The sequence below is a fragment of the Marmota flaviventris genome, chromosome 19, assembly GCF_047511675.1.
Source record: "Marmota flaviventris isolate mMarFla1 chromosome 19, mMarFla1.hap1, whole genome shotgun sequence".
In the NCBI taxonomy this organism is placed as follows: Eukaryota; Metazoa; Chordata; class Mammalia; order Rodentia; family Sciuridae; genus Marmota; species Marmota flaviventris.
This window is the reverse complement of record NC_092516.1, coordinates 10,444,514-10,463,234: the sequence shown is the minus strand read 5'-3', so window position 1 is coordinate 10,463,234 and position 18,721 is coordinate 10,444,514. Positions and strand designations below refer to the sequence as shown.

Genomic DNA, 18,721 nt, shown 5'->3' with positions numbered 1-18,721 from the left:
AAGAGGGCTTTGAATGCCTGAGGCCTTGGGCCCATGTCCCCTTGTCCCCGTTTGATTAGATAGTTATGCTAAAAATGTGGCTCGTGGTGAATGCCAGGTTTTGCTCTGAGGTTTGGGGTCTGCGTGGCTGGGCCCCCATGAAAACCCTGGAGGCCAAGGCTCCATGAGTTTCCCTGCAGCCAATCCTTGCCTGTGCATTCGCACATGGCTGCCGGGAGAGTTAAGCACATCGCTGTGACTCTAGGGCAGGACACCTGGAAGCATAATCCTGGTTTCCCTGGATGTCACCTGCCTGTCTTTTCCCTTGCTGATTTAATCTGTATCCTTTTGCTGTAATAAACCCAACTATGAACACAACAGTCTTTCTGAGTCACGTGAATCCTTCTAGAGAACCAGTGAGTCTCAGAGTGGCCTTGGGGACCCCTGAGGGGAACACTAATACCCTAATCTGAATATTTTAGCTCTCGGTGTTCATTTGTGATTTGGTGACAATTACTTTAATTAGAGACAATATAGGGAAAGGATGTTTTTTAAGAAAGAGTGAAAGAATGGGTAGGAGGTACTGGCCCACATCACCAATCCTTTATTCTAGCTCCTTAAACATCTCTTAAATCTGTCCCGTCCTCTCCATTAACCCAGTGATGGAGGCCACCTTCTCTCACCCGGCAATCCCATCAGCCTCTGACTAGCTTCCATGCTGATTCATTTCTCAGTTTCACGTCACAGAAAACCTTTACAAATTCACCTAAGTCACATTCCCACTCAGAGTGCTGCAATGCTGTCCTGGGCCCTGAAGTCCCAAACCCTCAGTGGGCCTCTCGCACTCCTGAGCCCTTTGTTCAGCGTGACCGGCTTTCCACCCCATCTGTCTGGCAAATCCCACAGCTTTTTCCAGAACCAGCTTGAACACCCCTGCCTCCTGCAGCTGCTCCCGACCGGCTTCTGGCCTAGGTCGATCCCTCTATCCGCTCTCCTGCTAAATCTTTTCTTTTACCTTTGCTGTTGGCAGTGCTCTCAACCCTATTTATTATGCTCTTTATGGTCATTTAGAGTCTAGGTCTTTTGCACGGGAGGATAAACTCCAAGAAGGCAGAGACTGTTCCCACCCAGAACATAGAGGCAGTGCGGCAGGATGGCTGTCCATTTTTGAAATCCTGTCTAGTGCCCTGGCAGGCTGACTGCCACTAAAAAATAATTTTTGCCCTCTTGTTGCCACTGGTACCTCGCCAGTGTCTGAGGGGTGGAAGCCTGGTGTGGACCTGCCACACTCATGCAGGCCGTGGTCTCTGAAGGTCTAGCCTCTCTGTGGCTTAGCTCAGTGATGCCTGATCCAGCCTTGGCCCTGGCTTCTGAGGCCCCTTAGAGATCATCTTCCCATACCTAACTGCAATTTCCAATGACAAGAGCATTGACAAGATCCCTGGTGGAGGATCATCAGATTTCTAGAAAGCTTTCAGGGGCAAGAGGTAGCCAACCAGTTTGTAAATATCTCATAAACATTTTCCTTATGTTAAGCTGAAAAACATTTTTTTACTGGGATTTGGAATGCTACAGATCTCCATTATTAAAAGCATACACATATGTTCAGATAAACAACATCTTAAATTTTTTTTCTCCCTGGAATGTTTCTACTGATGGGGATCAGAACTGGATGGGTCATAAAAGTATTTCCCAGTAAATGGTAAAGTAGCCACCCACCTACGGACAATGGAGATTTTACAAGGAGGGGAAAAAAAAAATCACAATTCAATGGAAAAGGAGGAATCTCGTGCATAAGGTGGGGAGGAGGGAAATTTAAGAAGACATTGCTTAAAGAAGCAATGTTTTAGTAAGATTTTGGATGTTTCCTATTATAGTTTTTTAGAAGCAGAAGTTTTCTTTAACATTCTCCCAATATAGGTCCAGCATCCCTAATCTGAAAATCTGAAATCCACAATGTTCCAAAACTGTCTAAGTGCTGACATGATAGTACAAATGAAACATCCCCCTGCTGACTTCTCTCCTGGGGTGCAGTCGAAAAGCAGGTGTGCTACAAAAGCTGTCTCAAATGACCTTCAGGCCATGTGTACAAGGTGCATTTGAAACATAAATGAACTTTATATTTAGACTTGGATCCTATCTTAACGTATCTCATTATGTATGTGCCAATATTCCAAAATCTAAAAAAAAAGAAAAAAAGAAACAAAACTTCTAGTCTGAAGCATTCCACACAGGGAATACAACTGGTGCTCTATTAACTAAACTGCTGAAAAGCAGTGGAGATGGTGGGAGAGAAGGGGAGGAAGAAAAGGCAAGTATGCAAGAGGCACAGTCTGGGGACACCCTGGCTGGACCCCACTCCCCATCCTCCCCCTCCCCTTTTACCCAGGGCTGGTGCATCTTCCCCCACCCGAGAGGCCTCTGGTCTGTAAAAGGCCTTCGGTGTTCTCTCGACATCCATGCTGATCATTGAGGGAGTACCTTATGAGTTTTTCAAAAGCTTCCTTTTCTTTCCTCAAAGCGGTGAGATAGCGTTGCTCTTCTGTCGAACCTCCATATATGAGAAAGTAAACCCTGCAAGTCAAGACAGAACTCCTTTAGGCTGCAGGAACACACTTTTTAATCCATGAAAGGAGCAGCAGAGCATCTGAAACCAGCAACCCAGACTGCTCAAATAATAAATGTTTGACTAAGAATCAAAGTTACCATTCATTACGTACTTAGTCAAATTCAGCTGCCTAAACCCCACCTATCAAAGGTCTCATTACCCAAAGAGGTTTTTTTTTTTTTTTTTTTTTAAATTCTTTCATCAAATGGGGGAACAGAGTGAAGGATAATACTGAAATCTATCTGGAGGGATAGAATAATTCTTTCCTCATAAACATAAAACAGAATTTTAGAGGCTTCTCTTTTTTTAATTTTTTCTCTGCATCTCTGCCAAACTTAAGCTGGAGAAGAGTTATGAAAACCGGCTTATAAAAGGTCACGTTGGTGAAAAATAAACAGATGAATCTATATGACCTTTACCTTCACAATACTTTCTTGGTTCTCTTTTATTCACATATTAACAGAACAGAGCCGTCACACATTTTATATAAGTACATGGATGGAAAGGACATATGGATTCTATTAGGCATCTCAAAAAATAATCTGATATATTTTCTCTTAAAAAGGCCTGCTTTTAATATATCTTGTTTGCAGCTAAAAACTGAATTAAGCACCTCTGCTCCTCAGGGTTTTCTTTATCAGAGGTACTCTCCCTTTTCAGCCTTGGTTTTTCTTTTAGCCTTCATCTTCCTGGATTATGTTTCTCTGACGAACAGACAGGGAAATCAGTGGGCAAAGAGTTAAGGGGCCTCGGCTCTCCTGTGGATGCATCCTGTGGCTGAGGCCAAGTCCCTCGCCACTTCTGGGCCTTAGTTTCCCACTGACAGAGCTGGTAGCTGTACCCTGGGGTCTCTTCTGCTCCAAATAATATGCTGTTCTGTGCTCAGACAAGAAAGAAACTTCTACACACAAACTAGCTACAAAGTTGATCGATAGTAAAGTATGAAAAATTTACCAGCCTGTAGTGATTTTACCAGCTTCATCTAATCTCTTTATCTCTGTATTATTTCTGATCCAGCTCCTCCATTCATCTCCACTCTGAAAGGCTGCATTAGTTAGACTGCGAGAAAGGTTTCTTTTGGCTCTGCTTTTGGTTCAGGCTGAGTTCAGGATATTAATTTTGCTGTTTATTTCCCCTCAGATAAGTGGAGAGCTAGAACACTATATTCCTTGGGAGGCATCGTTTTCTCATGTGGTATTTCTGTAGATTTTTCATTTGATCCTTCTTGAAACTCAAGAAAACTGGGTATAGTAATCCCCCCCGCCCAATGCTTTCATTTTATGTGGATGTAATTTAGAGTCACTTATTAAAATTTATAAGAAAGACATTTTATAAGATTAAAATGATTCAGCCAAGTCATAGTTATAACTTCTGGTAGAACTTAGAATGCTAAAACATTCCCTAATCTTTTTCAGATACTGCACCCCATAAGTTGGAAACTATCACAGAAAGAACACTGCGCAGTGCAACAACAACAGGGGTAGTCCCTTAGGTCTGATGCTCAGCTACTGCATCTGACTTTCGTCCCATGCTGCTCAGATTCATCAAAAAGCAAAATAAGGTTCCATAAGCCCAACCTGCGTGGTCACAGTGGAATGTGGGAGGTAAGCAAACCGCCAATGTTCTTTGTGACTTGCCTCAGAGGCTTCCCGGGCCTGCTTGCCCTGTAGATTTCCAGCTGCCGGACAAAGGTGAGCTCTGCGTCGTAGAGCACCACGTACCGCGGCTCCACTTCGTGCAGCACCCTGGTCAGCGCATACGGGTCACTGCAGCCCAGCAGTGGGTGGATGATGGTGAGCGGCTCCTTGAGGATCCCGTAGGCGGCATCCGAGGACAGATTGACATCGAAAGCTTCGTGCTTCACCTCCTCCTCGCCACTCTCCGGGCTGCTGCCCGCTTCTCTGCGGTAACCTTCCTCCACGTCCGCGGCCTCTTCCAGTTCCTCTGACTTCCCGATCATCTGAGTCAGCGTCAACTTTCGCTTCTTCTTCTTGAGACTCCTGTCTCTGGCAGAGGCCCGATCTTTGTTCTGGGGCTCTTTGGGTCTTTTGTTGGATTTCATGGCTCTCTTGGAACCGTCCTCCTTTCTGAATCGCATCCACACCTCCTCAGCTTTGCTGTCCTTCTCAAAGGTCTTCCTGTACAGCCTCAGCAAGAAGGCCTCGGCGCCCGCAGTGAGGTAGTCCCGCAGCTGGGCGCACGTGCGCTCATCGCTGGCACAGATGAGCACCTGACCTAGAAGCAGGGAAGAGCATTACCTGGTAATTGCGCCGGTCGCTTCCCACGTCCCCCACTGCTTCCTCCAAAGCCAAGGCATCTCAGCCTCCTCTAAAGGAGCCACAAGTTACAAATCGTCTCAAAAGGGTCTTGGGTGCTCACTGTGTGCCTTCCCTTCCCTCTTTGGCAGGGTTTCTTAAATCTTTTGCGTCAAGTTGAAGCCAGAGCTATTTAGAGTCTCATGGAAAGTACAGCCGCAGCAGAACAGTGGCCTTAAGGAAGCTCATTTTAATTAATAACTTTGCAGAGGATCTTTTATGCCCAAATAAATTCCAAATGGATTATAAAGTCAAATGTTAAAAATTAACTCAAGAAGAAAAAGAAGTGGGCTGGGGTTGTGGCTTAGCAGTAGAGCTCTGGCCTAGCACGTGGGAGGCGATGGGTTGGATCCTCAGCCCCACATAAAAGTAAATAAATAAAATAAAGATATTGTGTCCAACTATGACTAAAAAAATAAATAAATAAAATAAAAAAAAAATAAGTGACTATCCATCTCTTGATGGAGATGATGATCTAGATTTAAAAGCAGTGTAAGAGGTTGGGTGTAGCTCTGTGGTAAAGGAGTGGCAGAGGAGTTGCCTAGCTTGGCAGGCACTGCAAAACAACAACCTCCCCCCAGAGACCATTGTCTTTACTTTATAATATAGCAAGTTGTATTTAAGAAAGGTGAAGTCACAAAACTTTTAATAACTATGACAAACGTTAGTAATCTTTACTGTATAAAGAGCTAATACAAACTGTGGACATAGTCTAAATTGGCCAAGGAAATGAATACGATTCACAGAAGAAAAAAATGCATTTCAGAAACTATGGAGCTTATCAGATATCAAAATTTAAAACATCTTCTTCAACATTTTCTTAAATTTTATTAATTTTAATAAAACTGTTAGATGTATATAAACTATGTACAGATACGTGAGTACTCATAACAAACAGCTAGGTTAAAAAAGAGATAAGCTCTTATGTTGCTAAAAGAAATGAGAACTTGATAGAAATTGGTGTGATAATAAGTCTAAAGAACTTTAAAAATGTTAATTCCATTTGACCCATTAATTCTATATCCAAAAATTGTTAACTATGCTATGACTTTAACAGTGTGAAATAGAAAACTCTTAAAAGAAAACCTGGAAACACACCAATGTTAACATCAGTTGCTAGAGGCAATTTCTCCTTCTCCATTTCTTTATCTTTTTCACTTTTCTGCAGTGAGCACCTATGACCCTGAGTCATAAATCATAGCATGTAAGTTCTGGGATATTATTATCAGTGTATTTACTAACACAAGCATTGGGTGCTCCTTGGTTGCTTTGTAGGAGTTCAGAGACTCAATAGATACTTTTCTTTTTGATCTCGTCTTATTTTTAAATTTATAGTTCACGTTTGGTCTATTGTGCCAATCTACTAGAACACCCATGTTTGAAGATAGCAGGCCTAAAATTTGTATTTTTTTCTAGGGTTAGCCCAATGTCACTGCACAGGAGTTAAGCCTCTTTTGCTGAGTTATAACACAAACACATTGGCTTATTCCTTAGGGATTCCAGATTGAAGGCCTGGTGAATACATATGCAGAGATTAGCTGAATCTTTAAATAGAAGTCCTGATAACCCAATCAGTGAAAAATCTGCTTCATGAATGTACAATGATTTAACCTGGAGAAAAATCACATCAAAGGAATAGAATGGAGACTGCTGTAGGATCTGCATTCTACTGGCATTTATTCAGCTACAGTTTATAAACAAAATAGTTAAAAGAGCTTGTCAAATTAAGGCTCATTTGAAAGCCTCTGAAAGCAATGTCATCATGTCCTTTATTCCTACCTGGGCCACCAAGGGCTTCGCTCTCCTTATTTTCGGCCTCAATTTCTTTCAGTACTTCAGTCAGTGCCTCCCACTTGGGGTTGCTTTCTAGGACCAGTTCCTTTTTTGATTCTGCATAAACATAAAAGATAACCTCATTCTATGTGATATTATCCGAAGGCTTTTAGTTCACCAGCACCATCTCATAAGCTTACACCAGCACCCTTCCAGTTATCAATTGATGGAATGATGCTAGATAGAACCTGCTTTCCTAAAAAAGGCCTACTTAAGGTCTAAATGACAGATACTTCAAACCGGCACGAACACAGGTGGTAGGAAGCCTTAACAGAAAGTTACATGCATGGTGCTAAAAGGAGATGGTTCTGTTAGCTGTCTACTGTGATGCTTTGTACGGGGAACTGGTATAGAGTGATAGTATTATTTCCAAAATCCCCCCAATTTTTATAATCTTGAACATGGAGAAAAGAAGACAACGATCAAACATTTATTTCTACAAATACTCAAACACAGCATTAATATGTATTGATTAAGTCTTGAGACAGACCTTTAAACTAGACAGAAAGTAAGTATTAATTCTATCCCATCCCTTTAAGAAAACTAGTGATATTTGATACTATATTTAGATGTTGGAATCAAATCCGCAGGTTCCTCCTTCTAGTCTATTTACATTCTTTAAAAGTTAAAAGGGGGGCAGGCATGGTGGGGCACACCTGTAATCCCAGTAACTGGGGAGGCTGAGGCAAGAGGATTGAAAGTTTCAGAGCAGCCTCAGCAATTCAGCAAGACCCTGTCTCAAAATAAAAAGTAAAAAGGGATGGGATGTATTTCAGAGGTAAGGCATCCCTGGGTTCAATCCCCACTACCAAAAAAAAAAAAAAAAAAAAAGTTACACAAGACTTTAAGTGCCAAGATAGTAGTTACTTTGGAGTTTTATTAAAAAAATCAATTTATAGTTTTTACATAGCAGTAAGAATACTCTTGATTGGTATTGGATCATGGTTATTTGGAATCCTTTGGCAATCTGAGATTTGTCATGCTCAATACCTTCAATTTATGAACAAATAACATGCACATATATATTTAACATGTTGCTGAAGAATGTAATTTACATTTTTAACTTGGTGTTTCCACGCCAAATACTTAAATAAAAGACACACTTAATGACTTAAGTACCTTGCCCTTCTTTCATCTCCGTTTTTTCAGGCATTTTGCCTTTTTTACTCATTTTGGCATCTGGAACATGATAAACCCTTGCTCGAGCATTTACGAACATTGAGGTGCTGGAGTCAAGAAACAGCCAACCTAGTGCGAAAAGTTAAAAAAAAAAAAAGGCTTCAATTCATGGTTAATTTAAAATAGTCTCTTGACGGTCACATGACCATACCCAGTTGGCCGCCATCTTCTTTTCCTACCTACCAGGACTTCCCTCACGGTTATAGCCTCTACCACTGTTTGGCTAGACTAGTGATTTTTGAAGTATGGTCCATGGACTCCTGGGTGTTCCCAAGATGTTTTCAGGCAGTCTGTAATGCCCAAACTCTTCTCAAAATAATACAAAGACATTATTTGGCTTTTTTTAATCACTGTGTTGATATTTCCAATAAAGGTACAAAAGTCCTGTGGTGGATCACACTATTGATGCATTTGTGTAAACCAAGGCAGCGGAAGGAAAGTGTACTAGCAGTAAATGCATTCTTTACTGACTTAACGTTTAAAGGTTATGACTTAAGAATGATTCTGAAGGAGTACAAATTATTAATTGTATTAAATCTTGACCCTTTGTGCCGAGGGTCCTGGTAATGGGGGAAGGGTGTAGCTGGCAGGAAAATAAGATGGCAGCCAGTTGTGTATATGTGTTATTTCCTGCAAATCTCTTCTTTTCGGTCCTCAATACTAGCTGACGAAATCCACCCCTTGCTGTCTTTTTGGGGAAAATGAATTTTAAATGCCTAACAACTAAACTTCCAGAACACAACCTATTTCTAAGTTGGAGACTGCCTGTACTATACGCGGTCTTTTCTAGAAATAAAATTGCCTGGAATGGATATGAATATTTATTATTACACAGAACAGAAGTTATGTAGGCGGAAACATTAGCTATCAATAAAACCTACATCCTTGTGCAGTGAACATAAAATGTAATTTGAGATCTTAGTATATAACATGTAGTGGAATATAGCACGTCCCATATCTGGGCCCCCCAAATCTAACCCTTCATTCAAATCAACTCCTAGAATAATATTAATAGTGTTATATCACACCTGAATTCTGACCAAAAGCCTTCTCCGTTGCTCTCAGAGATTCCAGAAGGTTAAGAAATGTGACACAGTCGTACTGAGAGAGATACTGTAGCAAAGTTCTCAGTATCTTTAAATCCTGAACCAAGGATTTGGTCTTGGCTCCAAGCTGGTGCCACAAGGGGTCCAGATAATGGCGGATTGTCTAAAACAAGAATAAAACTGAGTATTGCTAAATATATTCAATACAGCTTTCTAAACACAAACTGTACCTTCAATGAGGATTGCTCCTTGTTCCCTAAAAATGGTTAAAACAGTAAATTTTCATGTGATATATACTTTACTACAATTAGGAACCCAAAACATTATTCCCCAAGGAAGTGACTAGAATATTTCAGTTCATAAAATTCTAATAATAAATCTAATTTTTCAAATACAAAGTCGAGTATCTTATTGCTACAATCTTTATGAGTAGTCAACCTATTATTATGTATATCTATATTATTGTCAAGGAGGGAAAAAGCCTAATAAACATCAGAAAATCAGTATCTGTTTTAATGAACAGAAGCAGTGTCATTGCACAGCATCTCATCTAACAAATTGAATACTGAGCAGATAGTTATTTGGATGACCATGTAATCTACTGACCGAACCAGGACTCTAATAAAAATGAAATGAGTTACTATTAATAATTACTCCAGGACCAAAGGAAGATGCCAAGACTGTCTTAGACAAGTTGGGACATAAAACTAATGACATGCCTCTTTTGTAAAAAGATCTACAAAAGGTTAATTTTTTTCTTAAACAAGATACAAGCTATGTCTATGTTTAAATGTGACTACTAAAAGAACATCTAAAACAATGCTTTGACTTTTATTAGCCAGTGGATGATAAACAGATATCCAGTGTAAAATATATAGGCTATTTTTATTTTTCTAGTGTTTAGTGTCATATATAGTATATATGTGTATATATAATATATATGATATATGCCATTTATATCATATATACAAATTATCAGCACTCATTAAATTATAACACACTTTAGGATGGAGAAACAGAATACATGAAATTAGTTTTATGTGTTAATATTTCACAATAAAAGTGATTCTCTGAAATAATCAGAGAAATGAGAAGTTAAACTTGTTCTTTTTGATAATCACCAGTAACAAAGAAATTGATTCAGAGCTTAAAAAAGACATTAACATCTTCTACCAAAGTATAACAAAAAGTTGCTCAGAAATTTTAAAAGCCAGCATTTTCTGGATCTATAATTCATTATAGTATTAGACATTTATATACCAGTATTAAAATTAACATATGGTGGAAAAAAAACTCCCCGAACTAATGTCATACCATTTTCTCAATTTGGAATGTAATTTTAAGACACAGCGAGTTTCACATTTATCATCCAAGTTATTTTTTTATTCCAAAAAAGAGATGATAAATTCATGCATAATTACAAAGCATTCTTATGTAAAACTCTTCTACCTGTAGATATCCAAATGTTGCCATTTCAGAGCAAAGTTATTTATACTCCTCTTGACTATAGTTAAAATAAGAGATGACTACTTACAAAAGAGCTGCAAAATTGAGTTATGCTCACATGCTGAGCCGCCCTATTTTACTACAAAGACTTTGCGATAAACCAAAGCAGGTATACCTTAAATCACTTCCAACTGAATTCTAAGATAACAGCAAATTTCTATTAAGAACACTGCAAATATTAAAAGAACTTGCATTCTTTAAAATGACAACAAATCATACTTAAAGTAGAAAAGAAAAAAAGAGCACCTTGTCGAAAGGTTTCCCAATAGCGTTTTCTAAAGATAAATCTTCCACTTCAAGAGTTGGGTTGTGGCTCTTCAGCTCCTTGAGACATGCATTTAAGATGTCCAGGATGGCCGTCTGGATGGCGAGCATGGCAGGTGTCATGGAAACATGGATCTCCACCACCTCAGGCTTGTGCTGCTCTAAGAATGAGTGGACGGACACATGGAACCTGAAGAGACAAATAGTTTCTGGAGTTTCAACAGAGCTATGTTTTCCTGATTCCACTTTTTAATACTGTGATAGTTTTTGCAAATGCAATTATGGAATGAACAAAATGGAAAGCAAAATGGTAATGTTTTTAAGACGACTTTGGACCTCCATCAATAGAAGTAAATCAAATAAGGCAGGGTCAGCAGACTCTGGTCTGGGCCAAGTCCAAGGCCTGTTTTCATTAGGCTTATGAAACACAGTCCACCCACTGTTTCCCATTGTCTTTGGCTACTTTTGTGTTTTCAATAACAGAGTTGAGTTATTGTGACAGGCCATATAGCCTGAAAAACCCAAGATATCTACTCTCTGGTCATTTATAGGAAAAGTTTGCTGACCTCTGAAATAAGGTACAATCAAAAAAGGAAAAGTATTCCAACTACTATTCTTTTTTTTTTTTTTTTGTGGCGCTGGGGATCGAACCCAGGGTCTTAGTGCATGCAAAGTAAGCACTCAACCAACTGAGCTATGTCCCCAGCCCCAACACTACTCTTAACATACTGTATAAACAAAATACTTGCTAGCAAAGGTTGCAAAAATGTTTGAAAATTGAAACTTTGTTTTCCCTGGAAATTTACATAAATTCTTCAAAATCTTTCTGCATCAGTTCCCCAGTGAGTAATCCTCAAACCTGAAGTGGCAGAACTGGCCAATAAAATCTGCAGTTCAGTAAAAGGTGTTGTGTCTGTGGGCCTCTAACTGCTGGGGGCTTCACTAAATGTTTGAGAAGGAGTAAAGTAGCTGTCCTTGAGTGGATCTGAGTAACTACCAGAAAAAGAACTCTCAAATCCCTTTCTACTTTCCAAAGATTCACAAATGGGGTGACCACATATACTTATACCTGGATGCATTTGTTAGGAACATGATAGGGCATCTATCTATCTAGTACAACTTGTCACTTTGACATCGTATTATATTTATGTTCTATTTTTAAGGTGCGATTACATTACAGCAGACCCTGTTACAAAAATGTATTACACGTGATTTACCTTGGCCATAGGTGGAGCTTCTTCACAAAAAGATTTCTCATCACTCTTTCCACGTGACAGAAACCAGTATCAAAGGCCACGGCGTTGTCTGTGAAAGCTTTGATGAACCCACGTTTGTTTTTTTGGCGAAAGAGACGCAGGATGAATGCTTCCTGGCAAGACTCGATTATCCTGTGGGCTCTGTACACCAAGATGCCTGAGGAGGGAGGGACAGTTTAAGCTACAGAACAGACGTGCAGTTTTCACACACACACACACACACACACACTTCTGCTCATCCACACATTCCTTCTACCTTTTCTGGAATGCCTACTTGAGAACGGGCAGGCCCTCTTCTGGGCTGGGGATACAGCCACAAGCAAAAGAGATGTGCGCCCCCGCCCCTGTGGAACGTGGGGTACACAATATAAGTAAATAAAAATAGTTAGCACGTTTCAAGTGGTAAGGAGAAAGAATGAATGAGAAGAGAGGGAGAATGAGGCCTGGCGGGGGTGGTTTGGGATTTTTAGACAGGGTGGCTTCACCAAAGTGATGCTTTAATAGATGTGGGATGGAGACCAGGAAGAGCGCCTCCAGAGTCATCTGGGCCAAGAATGGTCCCAGCTAAGGGAACAATAAGCCTCAAGGCCCTGGAATAGGGTTGCTGGCCTGCTGAAGGAAGCAAGTGGGCAGTGAATTCTTTTTGTATATGAATCCAATGGGGACAAAATAGTTTAAGTTTGGAAGTTCAGGCAACGCCTGCATCGCCTATGAGATTGAATCGATTTTCAGAATCAGAGTATCTTCAGTTTGAGTCTATTTAAACTTGTCTATTTAGAATAAGAACCTTTAATGAATATACTTAATACACGTTTTCTCATTTATAAAATGAGACTGTTGGGCCAGAAGTTCTTTCTTATACACATGCCATTTTTCATGCAGTGTGATTAGTGATGACCAGGAGAGACACAAGATGATATGAGGGTAAACAGAATGTCATTTTCTGGATCAAAAACTCAGTTACTCTACGATGACTCTCACAATATCAGGCCTAAATCAAGCTGGTAACCACATATACACAGACAGCTGGAGAGATATAAATAAAGCCCTATGTAAGCGCATTTGTGTCTATATACATGTGCTACACACGCACACACATGTACATACATTTGCCATACATATACGTGTGTATTTTCAGTACCAGTTTTATCACTCACAGGGTTTGAAAAATGATACCAATGAGTTAGGAGCCCTTGTCATAGTTCAATAAACTCAAATCTTAGTCTGCTATTTTTCATTTAAATATTGGATCTAGCAGGGCGCACCTGTAATCCCAGTGGCTCGGGAGGCTAAGGCAGGAGGATTGCAAATTCAAAGTCAGCCTCAGCAAGACCCTGTCTCAAAGCAAAAAAATTAAAAGGGCTGGGGATGTTGCTCAGTGGTTAAGTGCCACTGGATTCAACCCCTATTAGATCTATGTGGACGGAACTAAAATTTACTCTAATCAAATTATGTTTTCAATGTGATAAAAATTAACTTAGAAATCTATAGATAAAAATTTTCTAATAACCTCCAATACATATACATACTACTTTACTACCCAGAAAATATTCTGTACTGAGTAGGCTGGTTTTTCCAAGAACTCTCTCTGTGTATAAAGAACTTTTTATTAGCCTGGTTAAAATATTACATAAAGTTGATAATAATAAAAATGGACTTCTAAAGGAAAGGTAAACCTCTGTTTTAGAATATGCAGTAGATGGGTCTTTCCCAAGGATTCTATGAATGGGCCACAGTCTAGTTAGCTTGGGTTGAAATATTATATAAAGTTAAAAGATAACAAAAATGTACTACTGAAGAAAAAGTGAACCTCAATTTTAGAAAATATGGTGTGCAGAAGGGTTGTCATTCTTCCAGAACCCAGAAGGAAGGAGAACCCATTTTGCATCTCAGGCACTCTATGCCTCAATGGGAGGCACTACTGCATTCCTGATTTACAGGTAAAAAAGACCAAGGCACAGAGAAATTAAGGAACCTGCCTAGGGACACAGAGCTGGTGCACAGTGAAGGTGAGCTCACAGACCGCCATATTTGAACTTAAGTTCACCATACTGCTTGCTCACCTTCATAGCTTTAGCACCTTTCTGCAAAACACAGGAATCCTTAATAAGTGAAACGTTTGTTGAATGAATATAAAACTGAATTCCAGCACTGGGTTTACAAAAAAAACTTTAACATGGAACTTTCTTAAAAAAAAAAAAAATTCTGGGAAGGATGTTCTGAATTCTCTCTGGAGATAGCAGGATCAGTTTTAGCAATAAACGATGCATTGTCCTGTCTCACATTCTTTGGAAAGTACCATCTGGGTAGATAATTGTAAAGTTCTCTCTCTATTTAGGAATTCTAGTTGTCAGGGAGATCTAGGAAAGAATGGCTGTGATAATAGGTGGGAGCAGAGAAACGGGTTGGAGCTGGCGGCGGGGGGGGGGGGGTCAGTACTTTTTAGGGGGTCACACGCTCCAGGGAATGCCCTTGAGTCTGTGGAAGTTTTGATGAGATTCTTACAGGGATCCTGGGGGAGAATCCCAAGGGAAGAGGAACTGGAAAGAATTCACTTCTGGCATTAATTTTCATTCCACTCAGCCAAGCAAGGGCAGTCCCACTTTCATTACTGGTTGAGACTTGATGAGAAAGGGGAGGGAATCTGGCACTTTTAATGAGGAACCACCTACAAGCTGGACCTGAGGGTGGCATGGATTCCAACAGCTTTCTGCCTAACTAGCTGAGGCGGAACAGACAGAATAATACTGACATCTAGTGGCAGTTTCTATGTGTTTTTCATTCTATCAATTAAAATAAATAAATCAATAAATAAAACCAGGCTTAGGATAAAGTAGCCAACAGTAAGAAACTTCATGACACAGAAAGATTTCTGGCTCAAAAAAGCCATTTTTAGGCTATCATTTATTAAGAGTTTACTATGTACCGGGCACTATGCTGAGCATTTTATTTTATCTCATTTAATCCTTATAATTCTAAGAGGCACTATTTTCTTGATTTGGGCAGGAGGATTGAAAGTTCAAAAGCCAGCCTCAGCGACTTAGCAAGGCCCTTAGCAACTTAGCAAGATCCTGTCTCAAAATAAGACATAAAAGGGGCTGGGGATGTGGCTCAGTGATTAAGTGACCCTGGGTTCATCTCTGGTACAAAAAAAAAAATTAAATAAATAAATAAACAAACAAACAAATAAATAAATAAAACCAAACAAACAAGCAAAAAAAGAAATGAGAAAACTAAGGTTCTAACAATTAAGGAACTTGTTTGTAAGCAACATGTTAGCATTCAAAGTCAGGTGAGTCTGGCTGCAAGGCCCATGCCACTGTTTATAACAACTGTAAATGTTATAAAAGAGTACAAAACTTTTCCTTAACCAGTTCACTCTGAACCATATAAATCATACAGTTATTCATTACACATTTCTTGATGATCTTCTAGGTTCAGGGCAGTATGATAGACATAGCAGGGAGAATGCTTATGAATGTCCAAGTTCTCTGCCTTCCTGAAGTTTATTAAATATCACTGCCTTCTGACCATCATGCATCCAACAACTGTGTTTAGTATCTGCCATGCACCAGTCACATGCCTGGGATGAACAAGGTCTTCCTGGTGCTTAAAAAGCTTATCTCCCAAGCATGGCAGACTAATAAACAGGAAGATGTAAAGTAGTGTTCTGGTGCTATGATGGGAGAGAAGCACAGGGTAAACTGAGAAGCAAAGTCCCTAAATTAGCTATATGATATGAATTCCTACATGTACAAATTCTTTTCTATACATTCTGGTCAAAATAAAAACACTGTTCTAAAATTAATTAAGCAAATAATTGGCCTAATTTAATATCATAGAAATAATTACTCTTAAGAAAAAACAGCATTAATGGAACTATTCAAAGATTATTTACAAACTGGGGGTGGTGGCACATGCCTGTAATCCCAGAGGCTTGGGAGGCTGAAGCAGGAGGATCTCCAGTTCAAAGCCAACCTCAGCAAAAGCAGGGTGCTAAGCAATTCAGTGATACCCTGTCTCTAAATAAAATACAAAATAGGGCTGGGGATGTGGCTCAGTGGTTGAGTGCCCCTGGGTTCAATCCTTGGTACCAAAAAAAAAAAAAAAAAAAAAAAATTTACAAACATTTCAAAATCTGGTTAAGTTGTAAAAGCAAAAGCCAGTTGACTACAAGTATTTATTGAACATAAAAGGCAAAGTCAAGCTTTATACATATAGTCATGCACCACTTAATAATGTTTCCATCAGTGATGGACCATGTATACAATGATAGTTCCATAAGATTGTGATGGAGCTGAAAAAGTCCTATGCCTGGAGCTGCTGTCAGGTCATAACACAACAATTGCTCATTTGTTTGTGGTGAGGTTAGTTAAGAAGGACCTAGAGCTACTATGCTGCTCACAAGAAGGGTCTAGTGTACAGTTGGGCAGAGCAGACGGACAAAGATAAAAAAGTACACATGGATGCAGACATAATGAGATTTCAAATTCTTACCAGTTATTAAATCTGAAGGTATTCTGTCAGTTAAGAAATCAACCACCAGTATTCGACTTGTTGCAAATATGACACCGCCTCTTGTGTAAACCTCATAGCGATTGTTACTTGCGATTTCATTTGTCACTCGGCAAGGGAGGTGTTCAACTCCTTCTATCTTCAGCTGACTGATAAAATACTCCTAAATCAAATCAAACTCATTAGTAGGCTGTTTAACAAAGTTTTTTTTGTACTGGGGACTGAACCCTTGGGTGCTTTACCACTGAATTACATCCCCAGTTTTTTTAACTGTTTGAAACAGGATCTTGCTAAATTGCTTAGGGCCTTCCTAAATTGCTGAGGCTGGTCTCCAATTTGCCATCCTCCTGCACTGACCTCCCAAGTCCTTCGGATTACAGGAGTGCACCACCACATCCTAAAGTATGTGCACCACAGCTACTGGGCAGTTTTTAATAGACTGCAGGTATTTAAAATGAATTTCTGCCTTTTTCATAGATAATAAACTTAACAGTGAATACACAAGCTAGGCTATTACTTTATGCTGACCAATCAACCCATCTACACTTAACCAGGTTATTTTTTTTGTTGTTTTGTTTTTGGGGTCACACTATGGAATAAATGTACTTCAGTCATTATTGGCACTTTAACAGTCACAACAAAATAACTTTTAAACTCTGGATTAAAAGATTTCTGCTACCTAGAAATGCTTTTCACTCAAGCCAGAAGATAACAAGGGAATCCTTTCTCCATATAGTGTTTTAGGATATTAGTTCTATCATGAACCATCCTAGAGGGACTTTAGAATGTCAACAGGTCCCTTGGCTCATTACCCCTCCAGTTTAGTCTACAAGCACTGGGGATACCTAGATGAAGCAAACGGGGTCCCTTACCCAGAAAAAGTCTGCTGACTTTTCTCCCCTGGCCACCTGCTCTATCTAGGGGATGGTCAGACTTGTCTCTCCAGGCTGTGTTCAGGATCAACAGTCCCCAGCACAGTTGTGTCCCCCTTCCATCTTCCTCAGTGTCAGCCCTTCTAACCTCAGTTAACCTTCCCAGGATCCTCAGCTTCCAGCTCCCTCCCCTCCCCTCTCACATCATGGCCCTCTTCCCCTAGCCCTCCTCCTGGGGACTGTGCTATTTCTCCAGGCCTTCCTCGCCACTACAGGGGTTTCCAGCCTCAGCATCTTCTCCATCACCCTCTGACACCCCCAGAAACACCCTTAATATCCAGCTTTGGGACACCCCCATTATCAGGTTTAGATTCCGCTGCAGACTTCGAAGCCTCCTTTGCAGGGTCCTCCATCCCACCCCCACCCCATCCTCCTCCTGTCATTTCCCTGCTCCGCTCAGAGCACCTCCTCTTGTAGGGTCCTCGCGCAGTGACAAGGATCCCACTCAACGCCCTCCCTCGGTGCTCGGACCTGCCTCTGCTCCGAGCCCCGCCATCCCTGTCGCAAGCCTACATCCGCGCCAGGGCCTGCAAGCGCTCAGGGGCCCTCGGCGCGCTGGGGTCCCCTCACTGGCCGCCGCACCTCCTCGGCCGGCTGCGTGTTGAGCACCAGCACCAAGCAGGCCGGGTGGCAGTGCAGCCGGAGGAAATGGTAGAGGAGCCGATCTGCGCCGAGCCCGCGGGCGCACACGACCAGCCCGTCAGTGTCGAGCAGTTCCAATACCAGCTGCCTCTCATACTCCAACAGCGGCGCCATGGCTATCCGTCGAGCCGGCAATCCCGGCTCCATGGGCGCCCTTCCCGGGCCGCGGCCGAACGAAGGCGGAAAGAGCCGAACGGAGACGAACGTTGGCCGAACGCTGCCGAAGAGAGACGAGCCCGCGAGGACGAGCGCTGGCCGAACGCAGCCGAGGAGGAGGCGAGGAAAGCCGAGGCTGGGACGAGTGCGGGACGAAGGTAGCCGAAGAGAGCCGAATGCAAGTCGAGAGCAAGCCGAAGGTAGCTGAAGAGGAACCGAGGCCGAGACCAGAGTCGCCCGAAGGTAGCCGAAGGAAGCCGAACCCCAGGGCAAGTCCTGGTCAAACCGTGCCGGAGATGAGCCGAGTGGAACCGAAGATTCTGAGGTGTTAGTGCTCGGGAGTGGCGTCACTTCCAGGCCTCAGGCTCCATCCTGATGCTTCTTGGTACTTTAGACTTAGAACGCAAGCTACAAAGGTCCCAGGAGAGAGGGAAGTCTCAGGTATTTAATCTCCAAACATCGACAGTTAAAAAAAGTGAATTGTTAGTGT

General features: G+C 41.1%; 1 protein-coding gene across 1 annotated transcript in view; it reads right to left on the bottom strand.

The window, feature by feature from the left end:
• The window catches only part of Ercc4 (ERCC excision repair 4, endonuclease catalytic subunit), a 28,207-nt gene extending 9,977 nt beyond the window's left edge, over positions 1–18,230 (bottom strand). The window contains exons 1-9 of the mRNA XM_027940940.2: positions 18,016–18,230; positions 16,484–16,664; positions 11,948–12,143; positions 10,713–10,920; positions 8,943–9,123; positions 7,855–7,983; positions 6,682–6,792; positions 4,225–4,822; positions 2,461–2,553 (exon numbers count right to left, since the gene is read on the bottom strand). Coding sequence (XP_027796741.2) covers positions 2,461–2,553; positions 4,225–4,822; positions 6,682–6,792; positions 7,855–7,983; positions 8,943–9,123; positions 10,713–10,920; positions 11,948–12,143; positions 16,484–16,664; positions 18,016–18,222 — 1,904 coding nt within the window. The 5' untranslated portion in view covers positions 18,223–18,230. The remainder of the gene's footprint in view (positions 1–2,460; positions 2,554–4,224; positions 4,823–6,681; positions 6,793–7,854; positions 7,984–8,942; positions 9,124–10,712; positions 10,921–11,947; positions 12,144–16,483; positions 16,665–18,015) is intronic.
• Between the last annotated feature and the right edge of the window lie 491 nt (positions 18,231–18,721).